This window comes from Dipodomys ordii, unplaced genomic scaffold (genome assembly GCF_000151885.1).
Source record: "Dipodomys ordii isolate 6190 unplaced genomic scaffold, Dord_2.0 Scaffold42, whole genome shotgun sequence".
NCBI classification, from domain to species: domain Eukaryota; kingdom Metazoa; phylum Chordata; class Mammalia; order Rodentia; family Heteromyidae; genus Dipodomys; species Dipodomys ordii.
In genome coordinates this window covers 1,094,886-1,119,324 of record NW_012267258.1, presented here as the reverse complement: position 1 = coordinate 1,119,324, position 24,439 = coordinate 1,094,886, and the positions used below count along the sequence as shown (strand labels likewise).

General features: G+C 43.5%; 1 protein-coding gene across 1 annotated transcript in view; it reads right to left on the bottom strand.

Annotated features, from left to right (window-relative positions):
* Positions 1-211: 211 nt before the first annotated feature.
* Positions 212-24,439, bottom strand: part of Bin2 (bridging integrator 2) — a 33,811-nt gene continuing 9,583 nt past the window's right edge. Inside the window, exons 2-12 of the mRNA XM_013018778.1 lie at positions 21,699-21,779; positions 17,784-17,838; positions 17,430-17,524; positions 16,410-16,505; positions 12,737-12,844; positions 12,368-12,453; positions 10,772-10,847; positions 9,941-10,023; positions 4,565-5,330; positions 1,710-1,784; positions 212-660 (exon numbers count right to left, since the gene is read on the bottom strand). Of these exons, the coding sequence (XP_012874232.1) occupies positions 631-660; positions 1,710-1,784; positions 4,565-5,330; positions 9,941-10,023; positions 10,772-10,847; positions 12,368-12,453; positions 12,737-12,844; positions 16,410-16,505; positions 17,430-17,524; positions 17,784-17,838; positions 21,699-21,779 (1,551 nt within the window). The 3' untranslated portion in view covers positions 212-630. The remainder of the gene's footprint in view (positions 661-1,709; positions 1,785-4,564; positions 5,331-9,940; positions 10,024-10,771; positions 10,848-12,367; positions 12,454-12,736; positions 12,845-16,409; positions 16,506-17,429; positions 17,525-17,783; positions 17,839-21,698; positions 21,780-24,439) is intronic.

Genomic DNA, 24,439 nt, shown 5'->3' with positions numbered 1-24,439 from the left:
CCACAGTGTCCAGCTGAGTATTTACTTTTATGTAGTAACACATCTGGATTGAGGACAGATACAAGGAAGAAATTAGTCAGGCGGTAGGGTGATCTGAAGTCAGAGATATGATCAAAACTTCCTGAACCAGTGTCAAAATCAATAACCTTGTCTAAGTGGAAAACCAGTCCTGGGCTGCAGCAACACCCTGTGTCTAAACAACGCATTCACATGTAGTCATAATCATACTTTATTTAACAATTTGAAAATCTGTTCGTTCCAGTGGTTAAGTTGAAGGTGCATTTGTTCATGATCATGCGTGTTTGTGATTATGTGTCTGTGCATGGGCAAGTGGACGTGTCTACAGCTACTTGCATTCTTTAGTCATTACAACCCCAGTTTAATAAAGTCTTATTCTTCTAACAATGCTCAAGCTTGAATTTAAAAAAAAAAATCCAAGTCAGACATTCTCCTCTCCCAAACCTTCCTCCCTCCCATCTTCCTCAGCCTCCATTAATAAACTGCCAGGTCTTTAGAGATTCCCAGCATTCATTTGGCCTGAGAATCTGGCATTATGCCCCTTGACCTCTTCCCTCTGCTTGAGGGGCTTCTTTGGAAAGATAGAGGTTGGGAAGTCTTGGCAGTTTCTCTTCAGAGTTGTGCATTCTCACTTGGACCTGCCTGGAAAGTAAACATGATTGCATTAGATACTGATCTGCACTGTCACCAACCATCAAGAGGGATGAAAACCCAATTGCTTGAATTCTCTTCAATCCTATTTCATGTTATGCTACTGGCCTCTACTGCGAGTGGTGATTATTGTAATGACTGGGATTATTGTTGTGGATTCTGTTCATTACATCATTTGCCTCTCTGTATTCACCAGTGAAACCATTTCACTTCAGCAGTTATTGTTTTCCTAAGGAATGGCCACCCCAAATTGGGCAAAGTGATCAGGTGTTTTTCCCTTCTTCTTGGATGCTGGGGAAAGTCTGAAATAAATTTTCTGGCTCATCCTTAATAAGTGTATCTAATATAATGTATTTTTTGTACTTGCCTAATTCATGGTTCCATATTCTGTCACTATTTTGTGTCAGACTTCTGAGTTTATTGTGCTTTCGTGTGTGTGTGTGTGTGTGTGTGTGTGTGTGTGTGTGTACGTGTGTGTCCATCCTGGGGCTTGAACCCAAGGCTGTCCTTAGACTCTTCATTGCAGATCAGATTCTCACAGACTTTCCTGCCCATGCTGGCCTCCAACCACAATCCTCAGATCTCAGCCCTAGCTAGGATTAGACATGAACCACAGTACCCAGGTGAGTACTTTTATGTAGTAACACATCTATATTGAGGGCAGGCACAAGGAAGGAATTACAGTTAGGAGGTAGGGTGACCTGAGTAGCTAAAACTACAGGCAGGAGCACCAGGTTTATTGTGCCTTTTTCTGTGCGAGCTAATTAAATATATGAGAGATATCTATGAAATTGGTATAGGCTTTTTGACATAATTACATAAATACTTAGGAGATGAGGTTAGTGTAAGGCCACGTGTTGGGAAATGTGCACAGAGACTCTGTAAAGTTCTAGTTCTGCTTGGTTCCTTGGCCTCACCCCCTGCTTTGTCCTAGGCCCTATTGCTTACTACCAGATTCTTTTTAAGGCTTGTATCCCACATAGCCAACCCCCTGGCCCATCTCATCACTCACAATGTCCTCTGTATACCTGGGCCCTTACCTCTTCTGGAGGCTCAGGTGCTGTGACCTTGTTCTCTTCTGGCTCCACAGAGACAGGAAGTTGAAGGTCTTGGTCCTACAAAGACAAGAGTTCTGACTGGGAGATGGCTCCAACCCATAGCCCCTCAGCTCATGTGCTGCGGGTCTGCCCTGCCTTTTGCTCTTTAAGGGTGACAAACAATACAAAGGGCAAATATGCAGTGTCATCTAGGCCTGAAGCTTCAGGGAAGGCCTTCCTCTAGGCCTTCAAAAGCGGGAAATGACTTGCTGGGACAGGAAACCAAGTCTCTGGATTGCAGTGCTGTTTCAGTGATGAGCCAGACTCCTTATGATGTGTGTGTCATGCATGCCTAGGTACCTAGGTGGGTGTGAGGTCTTCAAATCACTAACCTTCTCAGGACTGTGCTGTGCTTACAGGTCAGTGATCCTAAACCTCAGTGAGCAATTAGGAGACACGGGAGGTATGATAGTTTCTTTGGGAAAAGCTCCAGGTTCTGAGCTCTGCCTAAAAACTTCTGTGCAAGAAGACACTAACATTCAAAGGTTTGAAACAAATGTGTTAAGGCTGTGGTTAAATGCTCACTTAACAAGCTAGGAAGCCTTCAGTTCGATCCACAGTGAGTGTATGTGCGTATTGTGTACACATACATACACACACATATATATATACACACATATATATGTATATATATGCACATATTATTTTTACTGCCTGGGATAGAAATGAATATGTATTCCAGGCAATATTCATATCTATCCCAGGCAATCTATATATATATATGGAAATGTAAAATAATATATATATATATAAATCCATATATACATATAAAAAACAGTATATCACTTGCCTAGTATGTGCAAGGCCCTGAGTTCAACCTAGCAGTAAAACAAAACAAAACCCCAAAACCTACTTTTAATTAATTAATTTTTTTGGTGTATCAATCCTGGGGCTTGAATTCAGGGTTTGGGCACTATCCTTGAGCTTTTCTGTTCAAAGCTATCACTCTGCCACTTCAGCAAAAGCTCCACTTCAGTTTTTTTGGTAGTTAATTGGAGATGAGAGTCTCGTGTACTTTCCTACCTGCTCTGGCTTTGAACTGTGATCCTTAGATCTCAGCCTCCAGAGTAGCTAGAATTACAGGCATGAGCCACCAGTGCTAACTGTATTGTTAATTAAAATGTGATTGACTCACTATAAAATGCATCCTAAAATAGAACCAATTACTAACCGTGTTGGCAGCCAGCTGTCAGGTCTCTCTTAACCCTGGAGATGTGTCACTTTTCTTAGGGTCTGTTTACCATAGTCACAGCCTGATAAACTGAAGGGTGGCCTTCCTCCATCCCACCACATCCTCCCAAAAGGGGAAGATTACATGAGGGTACATAACTGTAATCCGGGCATTTGGGAGGCTGAAGCAGGATTAAGTTAAAGGGCAGCCTGCACAACATTGAAAGACCTTATCTCAAAAACAAAAAGTCCAAAACAAACAAACCCAAAAGACCCAAAGAAAAGAAAAGGAGAGAAGCTCTGGATGTTAGTTGTGGATTCTTTATATTAGGAACTCCTTGAATTGGGGTTAAAAGAAGAGTAAGAATCTTTTCACGGGCTGGGAAGGTGGCTCAGTGGTAGAGTGCTTGCCTTACATGCATGAGGCCCTGGGTTCGATTCCTCAGCACCACATAAGCAGAAAAAGCCGGATGTGGTGCTATGGCTCAAGTGGTAGGGCTGAAGAGCTGAGGGACAGTACCCAGGCCCAGAGTTCAGGTCCTATGACCGACCAAAAAAAAAAAGGAATCTTTTCATAATAATACTAGAAATAAGTCCTTTATAGAAGTTGGTTACTCTAAGATTATATTATGAAATTAGCAGCTGTGAAGGTGTTTAACAATCCCAAGATTCTGAGACTCCCCAATTCTGAGAATGTAAAAAAATAACATCAACTATGGAGTCTTTTAATAATAGTAAAGATGATCTACATGGAGGTTATAAAAGAGAATAGAGAAGGGGCTGGGAAGGTGGCTCAGTGGTAGAGTGCTTGCCTTGCATGCATGAGGCCCTGGGTTTGATTCCTCAGTACCACATACACAGAAAAAACCAGAAGTGGTGCTGTGGCTCAAGTGGTAGAGCACTATCCTTGAGCAAAAGAAGCTCAGGGAGACAGTGTCCAGGCCTTGAGTTCAAGCCTCAGGTCTAGCAAAAGAAAGGGGGGGGGAGAGAGAGAGAGAGAGAGGAACAGAGGACTGAATTAGGCACAGTGGCTTGTGCCTGTAATCCCAGCTACCTAGGAGGATCACAGTTTTGAGTTCAGCCTAGAAGAAAAAATGTTAAGTGAGGGATGTTGGAAGCATGGCTTAAGTGGTCAAGTATCTGTCCCACAAGTGCAAGGCCCTGAGTTCAAGCGCCAGTACAGCAAAAACAAAAGAGAAAAAAGCAACAGAACAATAACATTGAGCATGGTGACACAACTCTGTAATCTCAGCTATGCAGGAGACAAAGGTAGAAAAATCAGTTTGCAAAGTAGGCCTTGAGTTCATGCCCCACTATAGGAAAACACACACACACACACACACACACACACGTGTACAGCCCAAACAAATTAAAGAAACAAATTGGGAAAGTGGGAATGGTGACACATGCCACATAGGTAAACAGGAGACAAAGATGGGAGGATCATAATTCCAGAACAACCCAAGCAAAGGCAAAGCTGTGAGACCCTGCCTCAGAAACAAAACACAAACCGAAGGGCGAGGAGGTGACCCAAGTGACACAGTGCTTGTCCTGCATTTCTGGGGCTCTGAGTTCAATCCCCAGTACCACCAAAAACGGAGTAAAGATCCAATCAGATTCCTTCTTACCTGAGAGGTGCTCAAGGAGGGGGGAGTGTAAAGCTCTTCTGTGCTGGGATTGTGGGTGGTCTCATTTTCCAAGGCCTCAGGAGTTCTCAGTGGCTTCTCTGGTGGTTCTGGATGAGGAGAGACCTCTAAGGAGGCCCTAGGACTTGGAGTCCCAGAGCTGGAGAGGACCCGGGGGCTGGTAGGTGAGCCCCCTCCAGAGGCAGGTGGGCTGGATGGCATGTTCCCTGAGGAAAGCCTGGGGCTCCCAGGGACTCTGGGTGGAGGAGGTCTACTAGGGGGTGCTGAGGTCCTCTGGATGGAGGCTTTCTTCTTTGGTTGTTCGGCTCCTTCACTTGAGGTGCGGGTCCGGAGAACTACTTCTGGGACAAATGATGGAGGCTGATGGGAGGGGGTCAGGGATGTGCCTGGTGATGGGGCAGGGGAGCTTTGGTGATCTTCCTCCTGGGGCTTGTCTCCCTCTGTAGTAGGAGAAAGTTGGGCCTGGGTTGAGCCGCTACAGGTTGACAGAGGCTCTTCCTCCTCAGAGGAGCTTCCTTCAGACCCATCTTCCTCCAATCCCTCATCTTTTGAGGACTCTTTTTTGCTATCCAAATCATCTTCATTTTGAGCTGACTCAGGGGGCAGCTCTTCCTCTGCTGCCAAGATGGCTTCGCTCTCACTGGTCAAGGAGTTGGCAGAAGGACTTGTAGGTGAGGTTGAAGGGCTCAGGCTGGCCTCTGGAGACGTACGAACTGGGGAAGAGATGACTAAAGAGCGCTTGCTGTTGCTAGAACAGGAACCATATTCAGATTCAGCAGGGTCAGACTCTGAAGCCACCTCATTGTTCAAAAATGATTATCTTACACATTCATAACAATAAAACAGAAAAAGTGTATGCTGGTAGTTTGTGTCTTTAATCCTAGCTACCTAGGAGGTGAAGATCTGAGGATCACGGTTTGAAGCCAGCTCAGTCTGGAAAGTCTGTGAGTCTCTTATCTCCAATTAACCATCAAAAAGCTGAAAGTGAAGCCGGGCACTGGTGGCTCACGCCTATAATCCTAGCTACTCAGGAGGCTGAGATCTGAGAATCACGGTTCAAAGCCAGCGCAGGCAGGAGAGACTGTGAGACTCCTATCTCCAATAAACCACCAGAAAAAAAACGGAAGTGGCGCTGTAGCTCAAGTGGTAGAGCGCTCGCCTTGAGTTGAACAGCTGAGGGACAGCGCCCAGGCCCAGAGTTCAAGCCCCATGACCGACCAAAAAAAAAGCTGAAAGTAGAGCTGTGGCTCAAGTGGTAGAGCACCAGCCTTGAGTGAAAAAGCTAAAGGACAGCACCTAAGCCCTGAGTTCAAGCCCTAGTACTAGCACTAGCACGCGTGTGCATGAATGCACGTGCGCGCACGCGCGCGCGCGCACACACACACACACACACACAGAGTAAAGCACTTAGAATGATGTTGGTTTTCAATTATGCTTATGCTATAAAATAGCAGAAATGATGATAACATTTTTATCTGTACCATGATCCCCATTACAGAAAAAGAGGGAAGAAAAACTGCAATAACAAATATTTCCTCTAGGGAAAAGATTCATGGGTGCTATAGAGTTGAAGCATGCAGATTTTGGCTCTACCTACTGATTTCTTTGCCTCAAATCAATATTCCTGGTCATTTGTGTACATGTGTGAATGGTGAAAAATTATCTGGCACGCACAGGACTCCTCAGCTGAAATCTGACAAGGAACCATCTGCCTTTTTTTTTCCAGCTCACAAACTGCAAACAAATAGCTTTTTCATCATGCTTTTTGTAGTTTTGTGCCTTTCTGTTGGGGACTTTGCTATTTCCAATGAACTCAAGCTGATGATAATGTGCTGTGTTACAGTAAAAACATGTGTGCGACACAAACTACATTCAGGCATGAGTTGGGTGCTCTTGGCTGCGAGTTCCAGTATTAATGAAGTGACAGCATTATTAGATAAGATCTTCAAATAAAAACTCACAGAAAGCAGGTTATGCCTGTAGCTAGTTGGTTAAAATGTTGTCACTGATGCTGGGAGCTGGGAGCCACACCTATAATCAGGTTGAGCCTGATTACTCAGGAGACTGAGCTTTGAGGATAGAAGTTCAAAGCCAGCCCAGGCAAGAAAGTCCATGAGATTCTGATCTCTAGTCAAACACGAAAAAGCCAGAAGTGGAGCTGTGGCTCTAGTGGTAGAGCTGCAGGACAAGGTTCTTGCTAGCCCTAGCATCCTAGGACTCTCTTAAGTTTAGAAGGCTCAAGAACTAAGGAGAGGAGGGGGAAACAATTTTGTTGGGTGGCGGTAACTCCTAGCTACTTAGGAAGCTGAGTTCTGAGGATCAAGATTGGAAGCCAGCCAGGACAGGAAAAGTCTGTGAGACTCTTACCTCCATTTAACCACCAAAAAGCCAGAAGTGGAGCTGTGGCTCAAGTGGCAGAGCACCAGCAAATTTATATCCTTTGGTTCTTGTCTCCTTAGACACAAGTTCTGTACTTCCAACATTTTGTGGATGTCACTAGGCAAAGACTGAGTCTCCTATGTTTATTGGATTCTTAAGGCCTTTTGCATAGTAAGAACTCACTGAAACTTGCCAAATAAAAGCTTTTTTCTTTTTTTTGCCAGTCCTGCACTTGAACTCAGGGCCAGGGCACTGTCCCTGAGCTTCTTTTGCTTAAGGCTAGCACTCTACCACTTGACCTATAGCACCACTTCTGGCTTTTTCTGTTTAAATGGAACCCTGGGCTTCATTCATGCTAGGCAAGCACTTTACCACTAAGCCACCTTTGCAGCCCTAAATGAAAGCTTTGGAAAAAGCAAGGAATCATATCCCAAAGGACCAGCAAGTTGTTGACCCCATTATGAAGGTGAAAGACATCATCCCAAAAAGCAAAAAAGTGAGCCATACAGATTGGTAAAAAGATATGTGCAATGCATACAATGAAAGGATTAGTATCCAGAATATGCCTATAAAAATATCATAACCAATTTTCCAAAAAAGGGCTAACAGGGCTGGGAAGGTGGCTCAATGGTAGAGTGCTTGCTTTGCATGCATAAGGCCCTGGGTTTGATTCCTCAGTACCACATAAGCAGAAAAAAAAAACAAGTGGTGCTGTGGCTCAAGTGGTAGAGTGTTAGCTTTGCGCTGAAGAGCTGAGGGACAGCCCCCAGGCCCAGAGTTCAGGCCCGATGACCAACCAAAAAAAGAAAAAAAAGGGTTGACAATCCAAATGAAAATAGGGAAAGGATAAATAGGAAAATCACAGAGCGGGACCTTAAATCACTAACCATACCATGAAAAGATGCTCAGGGGAGCTAGCAATTGTGGTGCTTGTGGCTTTTAAAACCACAAAGAATTTCATTTTCTATCATGAGCTCGGGAGAATTAAGAAGTGAGAGAATTTCAAATGCAACAAGAACATAGATGCACATGGGCTCCCACCCATGGCTGGCAAGTGATAAACTGGAACAATGGCTTCATAGAGCATCTGGCGATGCCTATTAATGAGGAAGCCCTGGTAACACACTGTAACTCCAAAATCCCATTTCATGTAGAGACCCTAGAGAAACTTAACAGAATTCACAAGAAATGGCAGTCAAGGTGTATACACCGGTAGTCCTAGCACTCAGGAGGCCGAGATATGAAGACTGAGTTCAAAGCCAGCCTACATTTTGTTTGCTGAAACAACCTAGTGAGTCTCCTCTATTTTGATCCCCTTCAATCTCTTTTCCCTTGCTGCAGCTCTAATGATCTTTCTGAAAGGCAAATATGTTTTTTTTTGGGGGGGGGTCCTGTCATGGGGCCTGAACTCTGGGCCTGGGCGCTGTCTCCCAGCTCTTCAGCTCAAGGCTAGCGCTCTACCACTTGAGCCACAGCGCCACTTCTGACTTTGTGCAAAGCCATAGGTTTGATTCTAACACCACAAATGAATGAATGAACAAATGAAACCAGAACTTTAACAGCCTTTCTTGCTTCCCACAGCCACAGCAGTTGAAGCTTCTTCTCTGTGAGCTCACCCAAGATCTGGTCCTCACCTCTGCTTCTACCCACTTCCCAGCTCTGCAAAATGGCAGCTGCATCTCTGTCTGCCCACTCTCCTGGCCAGCTCCTCCCCATCTGTCAGCTCTCCAGCCTGGCTTGTTCCAGCAAATCCTGATCCCATTAGACTAGAACTAGGGCTCCTTTTGTTTCTCCATGGTTTAGCCCAATCGAAGTGCATTATGCTTGTTTTGTAATCTCCTCTTTATCTTCTCTATTAAAATTTGATAACCTTGAAGAGAAAAAGAGAGAGACAGCGACAGAGAGAGGCAGACAGAGACAGAAATTTCAGGGCAGCCTTGGCTACCTAGTGTCAGCCTTTCTCAAAACAGAACAAAATAGAACACAACACTGATGAAGAATATATACAGTGTAAGTTCATTTATGTAAAATTTAAGAATATGAAACAGCATTTTGCGTGTCACTAAGTGACATAAAGTAAAAAAGACATGCACGGAAATACTGAATACTGAATTAAACCAGTGGTTACTATGGTGAGGGCAGGAATGGAAAACGAGGGGAAAAGGGACATTGGAAGCTTCAACTACATTTACAATAGTTCTTAAGTCTGATGATAGGTATATGGCTACTTGTGGCCCTATTCCTTATACTTTTAGTTATGTCTGAAAGATGTAAAAAATTATATATATATATATAAATATATTATATCTGTGTGTATACACACACACAAACGGAGTGGGGACAATTGTGGGGCTTGAACTCAGGGTCTGGGTGCTGTCCCTGAGCCTTAGTGTGCTCAAGGCTAGCATTCTACCAACTGAGCCACAACTCTACTTCCAGTTTTTAAGTGGTTAATTGGAGATAAGAGTCTCATGGGGACTTTTCTCCCCAGTCTGGCTTCAAACTGTCACCTCAGATCTCAGCCTCCTGAGTAGCTAGGATTACAGCTGTGAGCCACTGGTGCCTGGCTATATTTTAAATGTGTGTGTTGTGTGTGTGTGTGTGTCCACGCGTGCACCAGGACTGGGGCTGAGGCTTGAACTCAAGACCTTGGACTTTTGCTTTTTCTCCTCAAAGTTGGTGCTCTATGACTTGAGCCACAGCTCTACTTCCAGTTTTCTGCTAGCTAACTGGAGATAAGAGTCTCATAAACTTTTCTGCCTGGGCTGGCTTTGAACCAGGATCCTCAGATCCAACTTCCTGAGTAGCTAGGATGATATATTATCTATGCAGAATTATAAATTTGCTGTCAGCATAGCATGAACAACAAAGGTCATGTTGAGCAATATAAAGGAAAGGCCTGGATGCTGTAGTGGAGATGAGCCTGTTGGCCTGTTCCCACGGGACAAGTGGTGCAGAAAAATTGTGGAAGCCGCTTACCTTGACAATCCCTTCACCACAAAGACTTTGTTGGAATGTTGCTTCTCCAGTTTGCTCATCACCTCATAGAGATTGTGGTTCAGCTAGAGCCGGCAAGAAAGAAGACCACGTTAGCCAAATGGGAACGCCAACTGTCCTCTCTGCCAGACAACTACCCCCAAAAAACCCATCCCCCATCCACTCTGCTCCGCAATCGCTCCTCCACCTCCCTGTCACAGCACCCCCTCTTCTTTCTGATTTGTGTCCTGCTCCTCCCATCCTCCTGGCAGTTTTCTTAAAGCATGGTCCATAACTAAGGGTCTAGTTTCTCTCAGGTGGTCCAGGGAAGAAAGAGTCATCTTAATATTAGCTAGGCAAATCATTAACCAAAGGAGCTATGGAGAGGCTGTGTGGCTGTGTGAATGTAATATTGTAATCGCAGAGGATATCAGACTAGAAAAGACTTTATGAGGTCATGTTATATGGCAAGATAGGTGCTACTGAAGACTAATCACCTGAGAAACCCATTTGTGATTTGCCTCTCCCTCCTGCTCCCCAGCTTTCCTTGGCCTGAAGGCCTGACCTCTTTATTCATGCTAAAGCTTGACTTCAGATGCTCTTACACAGTTGCCAAGGGAAATGGAGAGAACTCTCTGATAACTTATATATAATGTTCTTTCCTCGAGTTCAACCCAGTAAATCCCAGGCTATTATTTAATCATGAGATAAAAGTAAAAAAAAAAAATCTGGGTTTCCAATACAGATATTTCAAGAAATGATGTAAATCAAGGCTGCCTTTTTATTTCCTAGAAAAATCTACCTAGGAGTTTCATTGGACCTGATGTCACTCACCTTGCTCATCTCTCTGTAGAAGACATCCCTCAAGTTGGAAATGTTCTGGAAGATGGTCACGTAACAACCAATGCGACTATTAGGAGGCAAATGACATACACATAGGGGACAATCAAGGAGGTCCTTGTTTGAAATATAAGGTCCTTAGGCCAGAACTCGCCAGCACCAAGGATCCTCAGAGAGGCACCCTACCACATCCAGGACCCCAAAGTTCTGGAATCTGAACTCATTAGTGATGGGCCAGGAATAGCTCTGACTCTTGTGAGCCAGTGTTAGCCCAGACCAACCCCATTGTTTAACAGAACTTCAGTTTCATGAAATTATCTGATCTGGGTTCTTCAAGTGTTGAAATAGACATGAAAGTGCTTTGAAGAATTTTTTTGAAAGGCTGTACAAACAGAAGACCATGTAATTATGATTATTATTATTATAGCAAGTTGTTATTCTTTCTTTTGATGCAATTCAGTACTAATATGCACGTGTGTACCTTAATAGAATTCTCCTGTAAATGAATTGGTGACATTTACATTGAAAGGAAATGTATTAAATTTCAATTCTATTTAAGTTTTAAGTCTTATCATTAATATTTTACAATAAGTATAGTTGTTATAAAGACTACATTGTATCAGTTGGGCAGAATGGCACATGCCTGCAATCCAGCTAAGGTAGGATTATTATAGGTTTGAGGCAGCATAGGCTACATAGTGAGACTGTCTAAAATAAAATAAAATAAAATAAAGCTACATCACATGTAGAGTAATTTTAAGTAGCAATATCAATGTTCCTACTATGATATGTTTTACAGCATAGTTGTACAGTGAACACGGAATACAAGTAAAGCTGGCCAGGCATGGGTGGCTCATGCTCTTTAATTCTAGCTACTCAGGACGCTGAGATCTGAGGACCTGAGATTCAAAGGCAGCCTGAGCAGGAAAGTCAATGAGACTCTTATTTCCAATTAACCACCAAAAAGCCAAAAGTAGCTGTGGCTCAAATGGGAGAGTGCCAGCCTTAAGTGGAAAAGCTAAGGGACAGCACCCAGGCCCTGAGTTTAAGCCCTAGCACTGGCGCACATGCACATACACATGCGTGCACACATGGGCAGGGGGGGGGTGCACACACACACACACACACACAGAGTAAAGTTTCTGACCAGATTTCTCTTTCAATGTAGAAAATTTAAATCTAAAACACTTTCATCTAGTATGAAGTAAGGACTCCTCATTAACTATCACCTCACAGTTAATCTATGTAAATCTAGATGTCTGCAAACCAAGCTCACTTGATATAGCACACACTTGAGCATAAAAGCAGATCCTTGCACTGTGCATGATGACAGCAGTTCCCTTGCCAAGATCCTCCCTACCCAAGAAGCATCTCATCTTCAGACCCAGAAGAGCTGGCAGGACAAGGATGATTATCTCTGTATTGGAGGTGAAGAAACCAGGGCCTAGAGAGACAGGGTAGCTTGCCAGCACGTTAGTGGCAAGGCTGAGGCTACCTCCCACTCTTGGACCAGTGTTCTACTAAAGAGGTGCCAGATGTGGACTGCAAATAGCTCAGGAATCCCGCCCTCTTGTGAATCTCAATTGCTACCTGTTATAAAGAAGGGGCAGCTCCTCCAATAGTTCCTGGTTCAGATCTTCAAAGACAATCTGGGCCTTGGTGAATTCTTCCTCTGCCTAAATGGTAAAAGAGACAAGACAATCCTCCTCTATTGTGACACCATGACTATAAGCTGCCTCCTTCATCTTTTGTGGATTTCCAGGTACTCCTATCTCCTTCCCCAGCCCCATCTCTCCCCCACACTCCAGCCTGAAGACTCTGGCTATGCCTACAGTGGCTGGGTCAGAAGAAACCAGATTTCCTTTAGGTCACTTGATGCTGCATTTCCTGTACCCAGCACCTGCCACCCCTTGGGGGTGGAGAACAGGAATGTCTAAGCAGGTTGTTTCATTTTGTTACCTTGGCAGTCTTGGCATCATCTTTCTTCTTAGCATTCTGCACTGCCTCCAGGTGGTGTCGGGCACTGTCATAGTCGACAAGTTTCCGACTGCGCTTGGCAATTCTCTCCTAGCTCAGGGTGATGAGAAAGGGTGCAGATGACATCCACTTGTCAGTGGCCAGATGTGTACAACAGAGGCAGGATTCCTGGATCTTATTACCAAATTATTTCTAGCAGAAAGGAGAATATGTCCTAGGATCTCCTTCAATGCCTGAGAATAATAGGACTTCTCAGGTGTGTGTAATTCTACAGAGCATGTCAAAACCTGTGGCTCACACCTGTAGTCCTAACTACTCAGAAGTCTGAGATCTGAAGATTGTGGTTGAAGTTAGACTGGGCAGAAGTGTCCTCAAAACTATCTCCAATTAGCCAGGAAATGCTGGACTGAAGACATGGCTCAAGTGGTAGAACACCAGCTATGAGGGAAAAAAAACTAGTGAAAGCTTGAGGTCTTAACCTTGGTAGTACTGGCACTAGCTAAACAAAAAAAGTCTTTTTTTGGTTGGTTGGTGGTAGGGCTTAAACTCAGGACCTGGGAGCTGTCCCTGAGCTCTTTTGCTCAAGTCTAGTGCTCTACAACTTTGAGCCGCAGCACCACTTCTAGTTTTCTGGTGGACTGACTGTGAACTGCGATCCTCAGAGTAGCTAGAATAATAGGCATGAGCCACCAGTGCCCAGAGTAAATAAATGCTTCTTATGAAACCATTATAAACTGATTTTCCTTCAGGAGAAACAACCTTGAGAATCTCACTAAACTGAAAGTCAGGATTTCTGGGTCTTAGTCCCAAATCTGCCCATTATTGGCCTAGATCAAGGCCCACCTCTTCTGAAGCTTCAGGAACCTCTTCTGCTCTACACAAGCATCATTTAAAATCAGATGTTGAACTGAATATAAAGTGCTGAGAACTCTAAGGCACAGTAAAACATCATAAATTATTGTAAGTAGTGAGAGAGTCTACTCAATCTCATCAAAACTACCAGTTACAATGGGAGGAAAACAAACTATGTATGTTATTAGCCCATCTCATCCTCTCAAACACATAATTTGAAAAGATCTGAGTGATCACCTTATCCAACATCTTCCTTTTTTGGTTGTTGTTCTTTGGGGGTGGCGGGGATCAAACCTAGGACCTCATAAATGCTAGGCAAGTTCTACCACTGAGCCACAGCTCCAGCCCTGGTCTAATGTCTGATGAAGTTACTCTATAATGAAGCAACTCTACAATGAAGCAACTCTGACAATGAAGCAACTCTACAATGCCTAAGATAAGTGTAAACAGAAGTTCAACTTCTAGAATGCAGTCAACAATTCAATGTAGATCCTACAAAATTAAGATACGGGAGGGGAGGGATGGGTGAGAATGATAAAAGATGCATTGTTTTTCTAAACTGCTTTGTTAAGTGGCAACTCCTTTGTATAACTACTTAAAAATATTATCATTATTACTTTTGGAACATATTTTGGAATATATTTTAATTATCCTTAAGTAGTTGCATAAAGGAGTTACCATTCACGAAAGCAGTTTACAAATATAGTGCATCTTGATCAATGTCACCCCTTTCAATATTGTCACCCACCCATCCCAACCTACCTCTTTCCTTACCTTAATTTTAGGTTATGTATTGAATTTTTTTGCAATTTAACAAAGCAGTTTATGTGAAAAAAAAAGAAAAATAAGATAAATAAAAAAAAAGAAGTTCAACTTGTACTTAAACAGAGAACAGACAACAATCTCAGACTGTACTGCATTTAAGTGTTAGAAAGCTTTAATTGAGAAGTCAAACTTAAGGGCTGGGGTCATGGATCTAGTGGTAGAGCACCTGCCATGCAAGCATGAGGCCCTGATTTGAAGCTTCAGTATTGGCCCTCCCTGCAAAGTTAACTGTTAGCATAAACTTAGAAACTTCAGTCTGCCTCCTTCTAGTTTCCTCCTCTTAATCTAAAATCAGCACAGAACCCAACAGAGTAGATGTTTAATAAATTTAGTTGAATGAATAAAGGGGAACTCTGCCTTCTGAAATAATTTAGAATATGTTAAGTTCCTCTCTTACCTAACAAAAGTTCAAGTATTTGAAGATAACTACTTTCTGAGTTTCTTCTTCTGTAAGATGAACTTTTAAAATTTAATTTAATTGTAAGGGTGATGTCAGAGGGGTCACAGTTACATAAGTAAGGTACTGAGTACATTTCTTGTCGACCATTGTTACCCCCTCCTTGTTTTCTCCCCCTTTCCCTCCCCCCCAAGATGAATATTTTTAATCCTGTCAGTTGTTTCTCTTATATAAAAGGATGCCCTAGCTGGGTATGGTAGTGGCCATCTATAATCCCAGCACTCAGATGTCTGAGGCAGGTGGATAGCAGTTTTGTTTCTTTTTAATTTTAATTTTAGTGTCAAAGTGATATACAGAGGGGTTATAGTTACCTATGTAAGGTAGTGAGCACATTTCTTGTCGAACTTGTTATTTTCTCCCTCATTTTCCCCCATTTCTCCCCCAGTTTTGGGGTGTGTGTGTGTGTGTGTGTGTGTGTGTGCGCACGCGTGTGTGCGCACGCGTGTGTGTGCACGCGCGTGTGCGCGCTGATACCTGGTTTAAACACAGGGTCTAGAGCTCTTGACCATCTTGTGTCCTCATTGTATGGTTGTGGTGTATGGTTCCCCCACCCACATCTCCCCACTACGGCTGATAACCCGCTACCATTTGAGCTATGCTTCTACTTTCAGCTTTTTATTAGTTATTTGGAGATAGGAGTCTCAAGGATCTGTCTGCCTGTGCTGGCTTTGATCCTCACATCTCAGCTTCCTGAGTAGTTAGGATTATAGGCATGAACCACTTGAGTACCAGATAGCAAATGTAAAGCCAGTGTGTCTACACAGGAAGACTTGTTTCCAAGAAAAAAAAAAAAGTATGCCTTGACTTGGATCTTATTCACTGATCATTGAGCCTGAAATCTGACTTTAAATAACCTTGTCTAACTCTCAACTTTAATCCTTCTCCTGAGCTATGCAAGTAGCTCTATGGCTACTAGTAATATTTAACCTGGTCTATTTTCTAATCAGTATGGGCCATCCACAGCCTTACTTCTTTTTTGTTTTTTGTGCTGGTCTTGGGACGTGAACTCAGGGTTTGGGTTCTGTTCCTGACCTCCTTTTTGCTCAAGGCTAATGCTCTACCACTTGGGCACAGACCACTTCTGGCCTTTTTGGTAATTTAGTGGAGATAAGAATCTCACAGACTGACTTTGAACTACAATCCTCAGATCTCAGTCTCCTGACTACCTAGTATTACAGGCGTGAGTCACCAGTGCCCAGTTCACAGCCTAGCTTTATTTATATATTTATTTATTTATTCATTCATTCATTCATTTATGCCAGTCCTGAGGCTTGAACTCTGGGCCTAAGCACCGTCCCTGACCTCCTTTTGCTTAAGGATAGCACTCTACCACTTGAGTCATAACACCACTTCAAGCCTTTTCTGTGATTTAACTGGAGATAAGAGTCTCACAGACTTTCCTTTCCAAGCCGGCTTCCAACCACTATGCTCAGATCTCAGCTTTCTGAGTAGCTAGGATTACTAGTGTGAGCCACTGGCTCCTGGCTTCACAGTCTAGCTTTGACTCTACAAATCAAGTACCTTAATCTCGCTGAACTGGGCCACATAGTTTTCCATGGTCCTCAAAACCTGATCAATCAGTTTCTCTTCATAGTCTTCCCAAAGGAGATCATTATTCTGTGGAAAAGAGGTAGAGGCCATGAGAGCCCTCCTTCTCAGCAGCCTTCCCAGGAAGTACTCAGATCCTCCCTGCAAAAAAACTTTTGTAGCAGTATATTTAAAATATGTTAAGTTTCTGGGGAAAGAAAGAAAGAAAGAAAGAAAGAAAGAAAGAAAGAAAGAAAGAAAGAAAGAAAGAAAGAAAGAAAGAAAGAAAGAAAGAAAGAAAGAAGAAGAAGAAGAAGAGGAGGAGAAGGAGGGGGGAGGGGGAGGGGAGGAGGAGAAGGAGACAAACCAAAACTGCCCTCAGAAACTACTCAGAAGGAGATCAGACATATATTCAGACATAGAGAACAGAATCACACCATCAAAGCCCTGGATTCAAGAGCTTAGATGAAAAGTTGGGTAATATGTAACTGCCTAAGATCATTTTCAAAAACAATCCATCTTCAGAAGATGAAAGTTCTAGAAAGTCTTAATGAGGGGAAAGCAGATCAAAGCCAGAGGAATCCACAGATTAGGGCACACTTTTTCTTTTCTTTTCTTTTGCCCATCCTAGGGCTTGAACTCAAGGCTTGAGCACTGTCCCTTAGCTATATTACTCAAGGTTAGTGCTCTACCACTGAGCCACAGCTTCACTTTCAGCTTTCTGGTGGTTAACTGGAATTAAGAGTCTCACAGGTTTTCCTGCCTAAGTTGGCTTTGAATTGTGATCCTCAGATTTCAGCCTCCTGAGTAGCTAGGATTACAGATGTGAGCCACCAGTGCTGGGCTATGGAAAGTTGTTTTTGTAATAATTGCAGTTTCTTCCCACTGTCCAGAGGCTGAGGCAATCCAAATGCAGAGGTGAAGTACATTCTTAGATGATGATGTTCAGCTGAGCTAAGCTGAGCTGTGGACAGAGTTTATGCAGAATAGTCAGCAAGCCCAAACTGCCCTTACCCCGACAATGGCCTTCAGGTCCTCATGCCCATCCCACTCGCTGCTGTAGATCTCCTGCAGCGTCTCAGACACTCTCTTCGAACTGTCGTGCATCACTGAAAGCAGAGAATTCAGTCCTAACATGAATTTTACCAGAGGGCAGTTTGAGGTCATTGCAGGAGAGACAAGCAGTGGATCCATTTCAGAAGGTCAAACTTAGAAGGTTATCCATGAAGGATGCTGGATGGGGCTGGCTAAGAAAAGAATAAGAGTGCCTGGAGGCAAGCAGAAAGGAACCCAGGTGTGGTAATTTTGCAACCCCCAACCCCAGCAGGGCCACAAATGCCCAGCAATTCTCATGTACAAAAGACCCACCTTTAACTGCACTAAGGAAGTTCTTCAGGTCCTTGTATAGCTTGTGGCCTTCTGCCTGAAGGGAAAAATAGCTTTGGTGACTAAAGAGACATTTTAATTTTTTTAAGTGGTTTGTTTTTGTTTGTTTTGTTTTGTTTTTGGTGTTGGTCCTGGGGCTTGAACTCAAAGCCTGGGTGCCCTCCCTAGCTTTTTTGTTCAAGGCTAGCATTCTTCTACTACTTGAGCCACAAGCTCCACATCCAGCTTTCTGGTGGTTAACTGGAGTTAAGAGTCTTATGGCCTTTCCTGCCCAGGCTGGCTTTGAACCATGAGCCTCAGATCTCAGCCTCCTGAGTGGCTAGGAGTACCAGCATGAACCAGTAACCCTGAGAAGGCACCATGCAGAGGATGGTGTAAAACAGTGATGAAACAGTTAAGAGTCTCACAGACTTTCCTGCCTCGGCTGGCTTCCAACCACAATCCTCAGATCTGTCTCCTGAGTAGCTAGGATTACAGGCACCAGTGCCCTACAATACAATGTATAGGAGATAAGTATCAGTTTTTGAGTTTTGAAAATGTGGTAATCAAGATTTTCAAGAGCTTTGAAAGAATTTGGAGGATTATAAACATGAACGAATATTTCAGATTCTTTTTCGAAAGAAAACTTATTTCACCATGAAAACTTGATTTCAAAAAAATATTTGAGTAACAAAAACAATTACACTATTTTACATCAGTTCTCTATCCTTTTCTACCACAGGACTGAAGCCAGGCCCTTGTAGATGCTACACAAGAGTTGTACCCCTTGAACTATGCCTTTTGTTTGTTTGGACACAGGATCTTGGTACATAGTCCCAGCTAGCCTCAAACTCATAATCTTCCTGCCTCTGTGTCATGAGTTCTGGGCTTACAGGTACGTACCACCACACCTGGTTTACTTAGCATAATTCTAACAAATAAGATTCCTATTTTCTCAGTACAAAAATATCCTCAGCCTTAAAAATATCACTGATCAAGTCTTTGACCATGCACTGCACAAAACAGTGAAGTACTTACAATTTCTGTCACAGCCCAGAATGTGAATGCCTTCTGCCTTGCACTGTGCCTCAGGAAGCCATCTCCACTCGTGTTTTAGAATCAAGCCTCTTACTCAAACGTTCTTCCTTTATGCTATTGTTCCTCCCCTTGGGGAGATGCAGTATAGGAATTTATGTGGAAGGGGCTGGTGGCAGGGCATGTGACATGGGGATAAGATGGCACACCTCTGACTGTCATTTTATTTCTCTGACCCGTCCATCCTTCTCTCCCATACAAGTACTAACCAGGCCTGACCTTGCTTAGCTTCTGAGATCAGACGAGATGGGCGCGTTCAGGGTGGTATGGCCATAGACCTGTCCATCCTTCTCTGAAATGACTGCAGGCTGATTAATCCCAGCATCTTCTCCTTTCCTGAGATGGAACTCTTACAGTCCTATGTTCTCACTTGTCTGGGCGTCAGGTAACTTGGCTTTCCTCCCAACTAGCAAGTTATTCCACTTCTCTGGTTCGTTTCCTCATCTATAAATGTAGAGGTAAGGCCATTTCTACTCCAGATCTTATGGTTTTATCACTCTGCTCCATGAAACCTTGCCAAATTCTTGGCTTTGCCATCAAGAGTCTGAGTCAGTCCTTGCCACCCCTTATACACACAGTCTCAGCCCTCAGTTAATGAACCACTCACGGCGGAAGCTTGTCCCCAGCAGCTAGCTACGCTGGGAAGTGGCTCATGGTAGGGCACTCACCTAAGCAGTCAGCTAGACACCAAGGACCAAAGAGACAGGGGGTACTAGAAAGAACAAGAAGATTCTTGTCTGGACTTCCTTACTTGCTAGACAAAAATAGACTTATAGAAAACCAAATGCTCAGCAGAACAAGGGCAAAGAATACGATCAGGTCCTGAGCAAGTGTCTGATCTAGTGGAGATCTAGGAGGGAAAAAAGAAGACTGTTCCTTTTTTAAGTTACTATTAATTATTATTATTGTTATTGTCAGTGCCAGGGCTTAAACTCAGGGTCTTTACCCTAAGCCTCCAGCCTAGCTTTTTTTCTGGTTAATTAAAGGTAGAATCTTGAGAATTTTTCTGCCCAGGCTGGCTCTGAACCATAGTCCTCCAGGTCTCAGCTTCCTAAACATGAATTACAGGTGTGAGGCACACCATTATGTGCCTTCTGATGGAAGACTATAAGAGCATCTTTTTTATTTTCTGGAAATACCAGAGATGGCACTCAGGGCCTCATGGGCTTGTGAGGAAGGTGCTCTACTATTTGAACCACATACTTTTGCCTGTACCAGCCTCAAACCTTGATTCTTCTACCTTTACCTCCTGAGTAGGTAGGATTATAGGCATATGCCACTTTACTCAGACCACTTATGTGATGTTTTTGCCATCAAAACAAACAAAACCAAAAGCCTAAATCTCAGCAGGCCTCTAAATCAATCAATTTACAGAAAATACGGGAGGAAGAACTATGTTAAGCAATACCATAAAACTGAATCAGCAAAATATAAATTGCAGGGCCTTGCAAAACAAGCTGGTTTCAATAAGTAAGCTATAATAAGAGAGGGATTAGAACCTATAGATTAAGAGATTCAACTACACATCCAAGAGGCTTAAACATGTCAAAGAATAGCTGATTTCAGATAAAAAATGATGACTCGGTCAGGGGAATCTGAATACTGACTTGGTTTAATTAATTTTAACCTTTTTTTGTACCAGGCTTTGAATCATGGCCTTGCATGTACTGAGAAAGCTACATCCCAGCTCTTGCTGGACATCTTCTTTTTGACAGTCATGGGGCTTGAACTCAGAGTTTGGGCACTATCCTTGAACTGCTTTGTGCTCAAGGCTAGCACCACAGCTCCACTTCCAGTTTTTGAGTGGTTAATTGGAGATCAGAGCCTTTGTAGACTTTTCTGCTTGGGGCTGACTTTAAACCACGATCCTCATATCTTAGCCTCTTGAGTAGCTAGAATTACAGCCATGAGCCACTGGCACCTGGCTTGGACATCTGGATATTAAAGAATGATGCTATTTTTTTTTTTGGATAGCACTAAAACTTACCCTTGGTAGAATACTTAATCTGAATCTCTGAATAGATACTTGTATCATGTTATCAAGTGAAAAGAAAGCAAGTTGCAAAACCATCTGCATGTAACCAATTGTGGAGTAGAAGCTTATAATTCCCGCCATCAGGAAGCTAAGGCAAGAGAGTCCTGAGTTTGAAGCCAGACTGTGCTGCAAAATAAGACCCTGCCCTCCCCCGCCAAGAAAAAAACAAACAAAAACCCCACAACAACAAAGCAATGAAATAATTTCACTTTTGTAAGCATCACATTTACTTATTATGGGTATATCTAGCTACCACACATATACAGCAAAACAATTTCAAGGATATGAAATAATGGTGGATGGTGGATGTAGATTAGGAAGTGTAAAAATTTATTGTTTTGAAGCTCATTTTCTTTTTTCCTGATACTGCCTTAGGATCTGTGGCATAGTACCTTGGCAATACTAAGAAAAATCACTAGAAGAAAAAAAAAGTCCTCTGAAAACAAGTGCTGGTGGCTGACACCGGTATCTTAGCTACTCAGGAGGCTGAGGTCTGACAACCACAACTCAAAGCCAGGCAGATAAATTTGTGAGACTCTTATCTTTAATTAACTACCAAAAAGCCAGAAGTAGAGCTGTGGTTCAAGTGCTAGAATGACAGCCTTGAGCAAAAAAGCTAAAAGACAGTGCTCAGACCCTAAGCTCAAGCCCCAACAACAGCACAAAGAAAAAGAGCCCTCTCTCCCCCCAAAATTTCGGTAAGGATGCTTGCTGGTTTGTAAAACCTGCATTCTGCCACTTAAGCCTCTGTTTTCTTTCTTCCTCCCCTTCCCCACTCTCCAGATTACCTGCTGTTGGTAGAAGTTGCTGGCATTTTGTTCAAATCGTTCATCTTTGGTCTCTACAGTTTTCCCCAATTTTTGCAGTACCTGGGGATATAAAACAGAAAAATCCCATAAGATGACAGTCAAATTATGATGAAAATGAACTACACAACTTATGAGTGGAGTTGGGAAAGAAAAAACTGGAAGAAAGCAAGGGAAGGGCTGACATTGTCCAAAAAGAAATGTACTCTTTATCTGACTTATTTAACTCTGTATATCACCTTTATAATTACAATAAAAAATTAAAAGAGGGTACCAGTGGCCTGTAATCCTAGCTACTCAGGAGGCTTAGATCTGAGGATTTCAGTTCAAAGCCAGCTCAGACAGGAAAGTCCATGAGACTCTTATCTCCAATGAATCACCAGAAAACTGGAAGTGGCGCTGTGGCTCAAATGGTAGAGTGCTAGCCTCGAGCTGAAGAGCTGAGAGACAGGGCCCAGGCCCAGAGTTCAAGCCCCACGACTGACCAATAAATAAATAAAAGATTACAATCAAGGGGCTGGGAAGGTGGCTCAGTGGTAGAGGGCTTGCCTTGCATGCATGAGGCCTTGAGTTCAATTCCTCAGCACAACATAAGCAGAAAAAACTGCAAGTGGCGTTGTTGCTCAAGTGGTAGAACACTCGCCTTGAACTGAAGAGCTGAGGGACAGCACCTAGGCCCAGAGTTCAGGCCCATGACCAACAACAACAACAAAAACACAATTAAAAAAAAAAGATTACAATCAAGTCTACTATAATCATCTATAGGCTTCTCTCAGAGACTGGGATATGACTAAGGGCTCATACAATTAGCAATGCAAAAATGTAACATGTTGCTGACAAAAATGAGAGTGCTCAAAGTGGGCTAACTGGGCATAAGTGGTAGTGTGCTCAAGAAGAGATATCTCATATATATGAACAAATAAGGTAAGCCAGGCTCCTAGTGGCTCACACCTATAATCCTAGCTACTCTGGAGGCTGAGATCTGAGGACTGTGGTTTGAAGCCATCCCAGGCAGGAAAGTCTGTGAGATTCTCATCTCCAATTAACTACCAAAAAAGCTAGAAGTGGATTTGTGGCTCAAGTGGCAGAGTGTTAACCTTGAACAAAAGAAAAACTTCCCAGGGACAGTGCCCAGGCCTTGAGTTCAAGCCCTAGGGTGGGCAAAACAAAACATAAATTAATAAATAATTAAGATCTAACTTTCTGGAATCTCATCGATTTTCATTGTTGTTTTTTTTTTTTTTGTGTCCGGTCGTGGGGCCTGAACTCTGGGCCTGGGCGCTGTCCCTCAGCTCTTCAGCTCAAGGCTAGCGCTCTACCACTTGAGCCACAGTGCCACTTCTGGCTTTTTTTTCCTGCTTATGTGGTGCTGGGGAATCGAACCCAGGGCCTCAGTCATGCAAGGCAAGCGCTCTACCACTGAGCCACCTTCCCAGCCCTCATTGTTTCATTTTTTTAAAGTTCAATTTCCCTTTCTTCTCTTAAAATACCATTGGGGGGCTGGGAAGGTGGCTCAGTGGTAGAGCACTTGCCTTGCATGCATGAGGCCCTGGGTTCCATTCCTCAGTACCACATAAGCAGAAAAAAAAGCCGAAGTGGTGCTGTGGCTCAAGTGGTAGAGCGCTAGCCTTGAGCTGAAGAGCTGAGGGACAGCGCCCAGGTCCAGAGTTCAGGCCCCACGACTGGACCCAAAAAAAAAACCACCATTGGGGATTGTTTAGGGCCTTACACTTGCTTGCTAGATAAATACCACGAAAGCCATGCCTCCAAGCCCTTTTTCACATAGGTTATGTTCAAGGGGTGGGGTCTTGCTGGCTTGGGTTGCAATCCTCCTACTTGTTCTTCTGAGACAACACCCAGCTATGGGATGAGATGGAGTCTCCCAAACTTATTCCGTCCTGGACTGCCTTGCTCCCCGGTCTCCCGAGCAGCAGGAATTATTGCATCACAGCAGGCAAGGCTTCTCACTGTTATTTAAAGTGTGTGGCTTTGGTTTGTTGTGGAGAGAGAGGGGGGAGGTAAGGAGAGAGGGAAGAGAGGGAGAAAGACAGACACAGAGACAGAGACAGACAGAAAGAGAGAGACAGAGAGAGATGGCACACATGTACTGAAGGAGCCTGGCTCAAGCTAAGCACATGTTCTACATGAGTTACACCTTCAGCCCTAAAGCGATTCATAAGAGGCAAGAGAGAGGTCATTACATTAAAATGAGAATTAATGACAACAATGTAAAACATGAACCTTCCAGCCACAGTGACAGATTTCTCTCCATAGATGAAGTGAAGAGAGGTGGGCACAAGACTCTTCTCTCAGGAAGCCCTGCTATAATACATTCAAAGCCCAGCACTGCTTGCTCATGCCTATGATCCTAACTAGTCAGGAGGCTGAGACCAGAAGATTGAGGTTTGAAGCCAGCCCATATGACTCATCTCCAATTAATCAACAAAAAGCCAGAACTGGAGGGGTAGCTCAAGGGGTAGAGTGCCAGCCTTGAGTGAAAAAGCCAGTGAGCATGGGAGGCCCTGAGTTCAAGCCCGTGTCTCTCTCTCTCACACACACATACATGTACAACTGGAACTCAACTAGAAATGAGTGCTACCCGTGTCTGTCTCCTCTCAGGTAGGAAACACTACAGCCCACCATCACACTGGTGTCAGTACAAGTGGTGACGCTGTACAGTCTGTCAGATGGGCTACTCACTCATAAACAAGTAATTATATGTG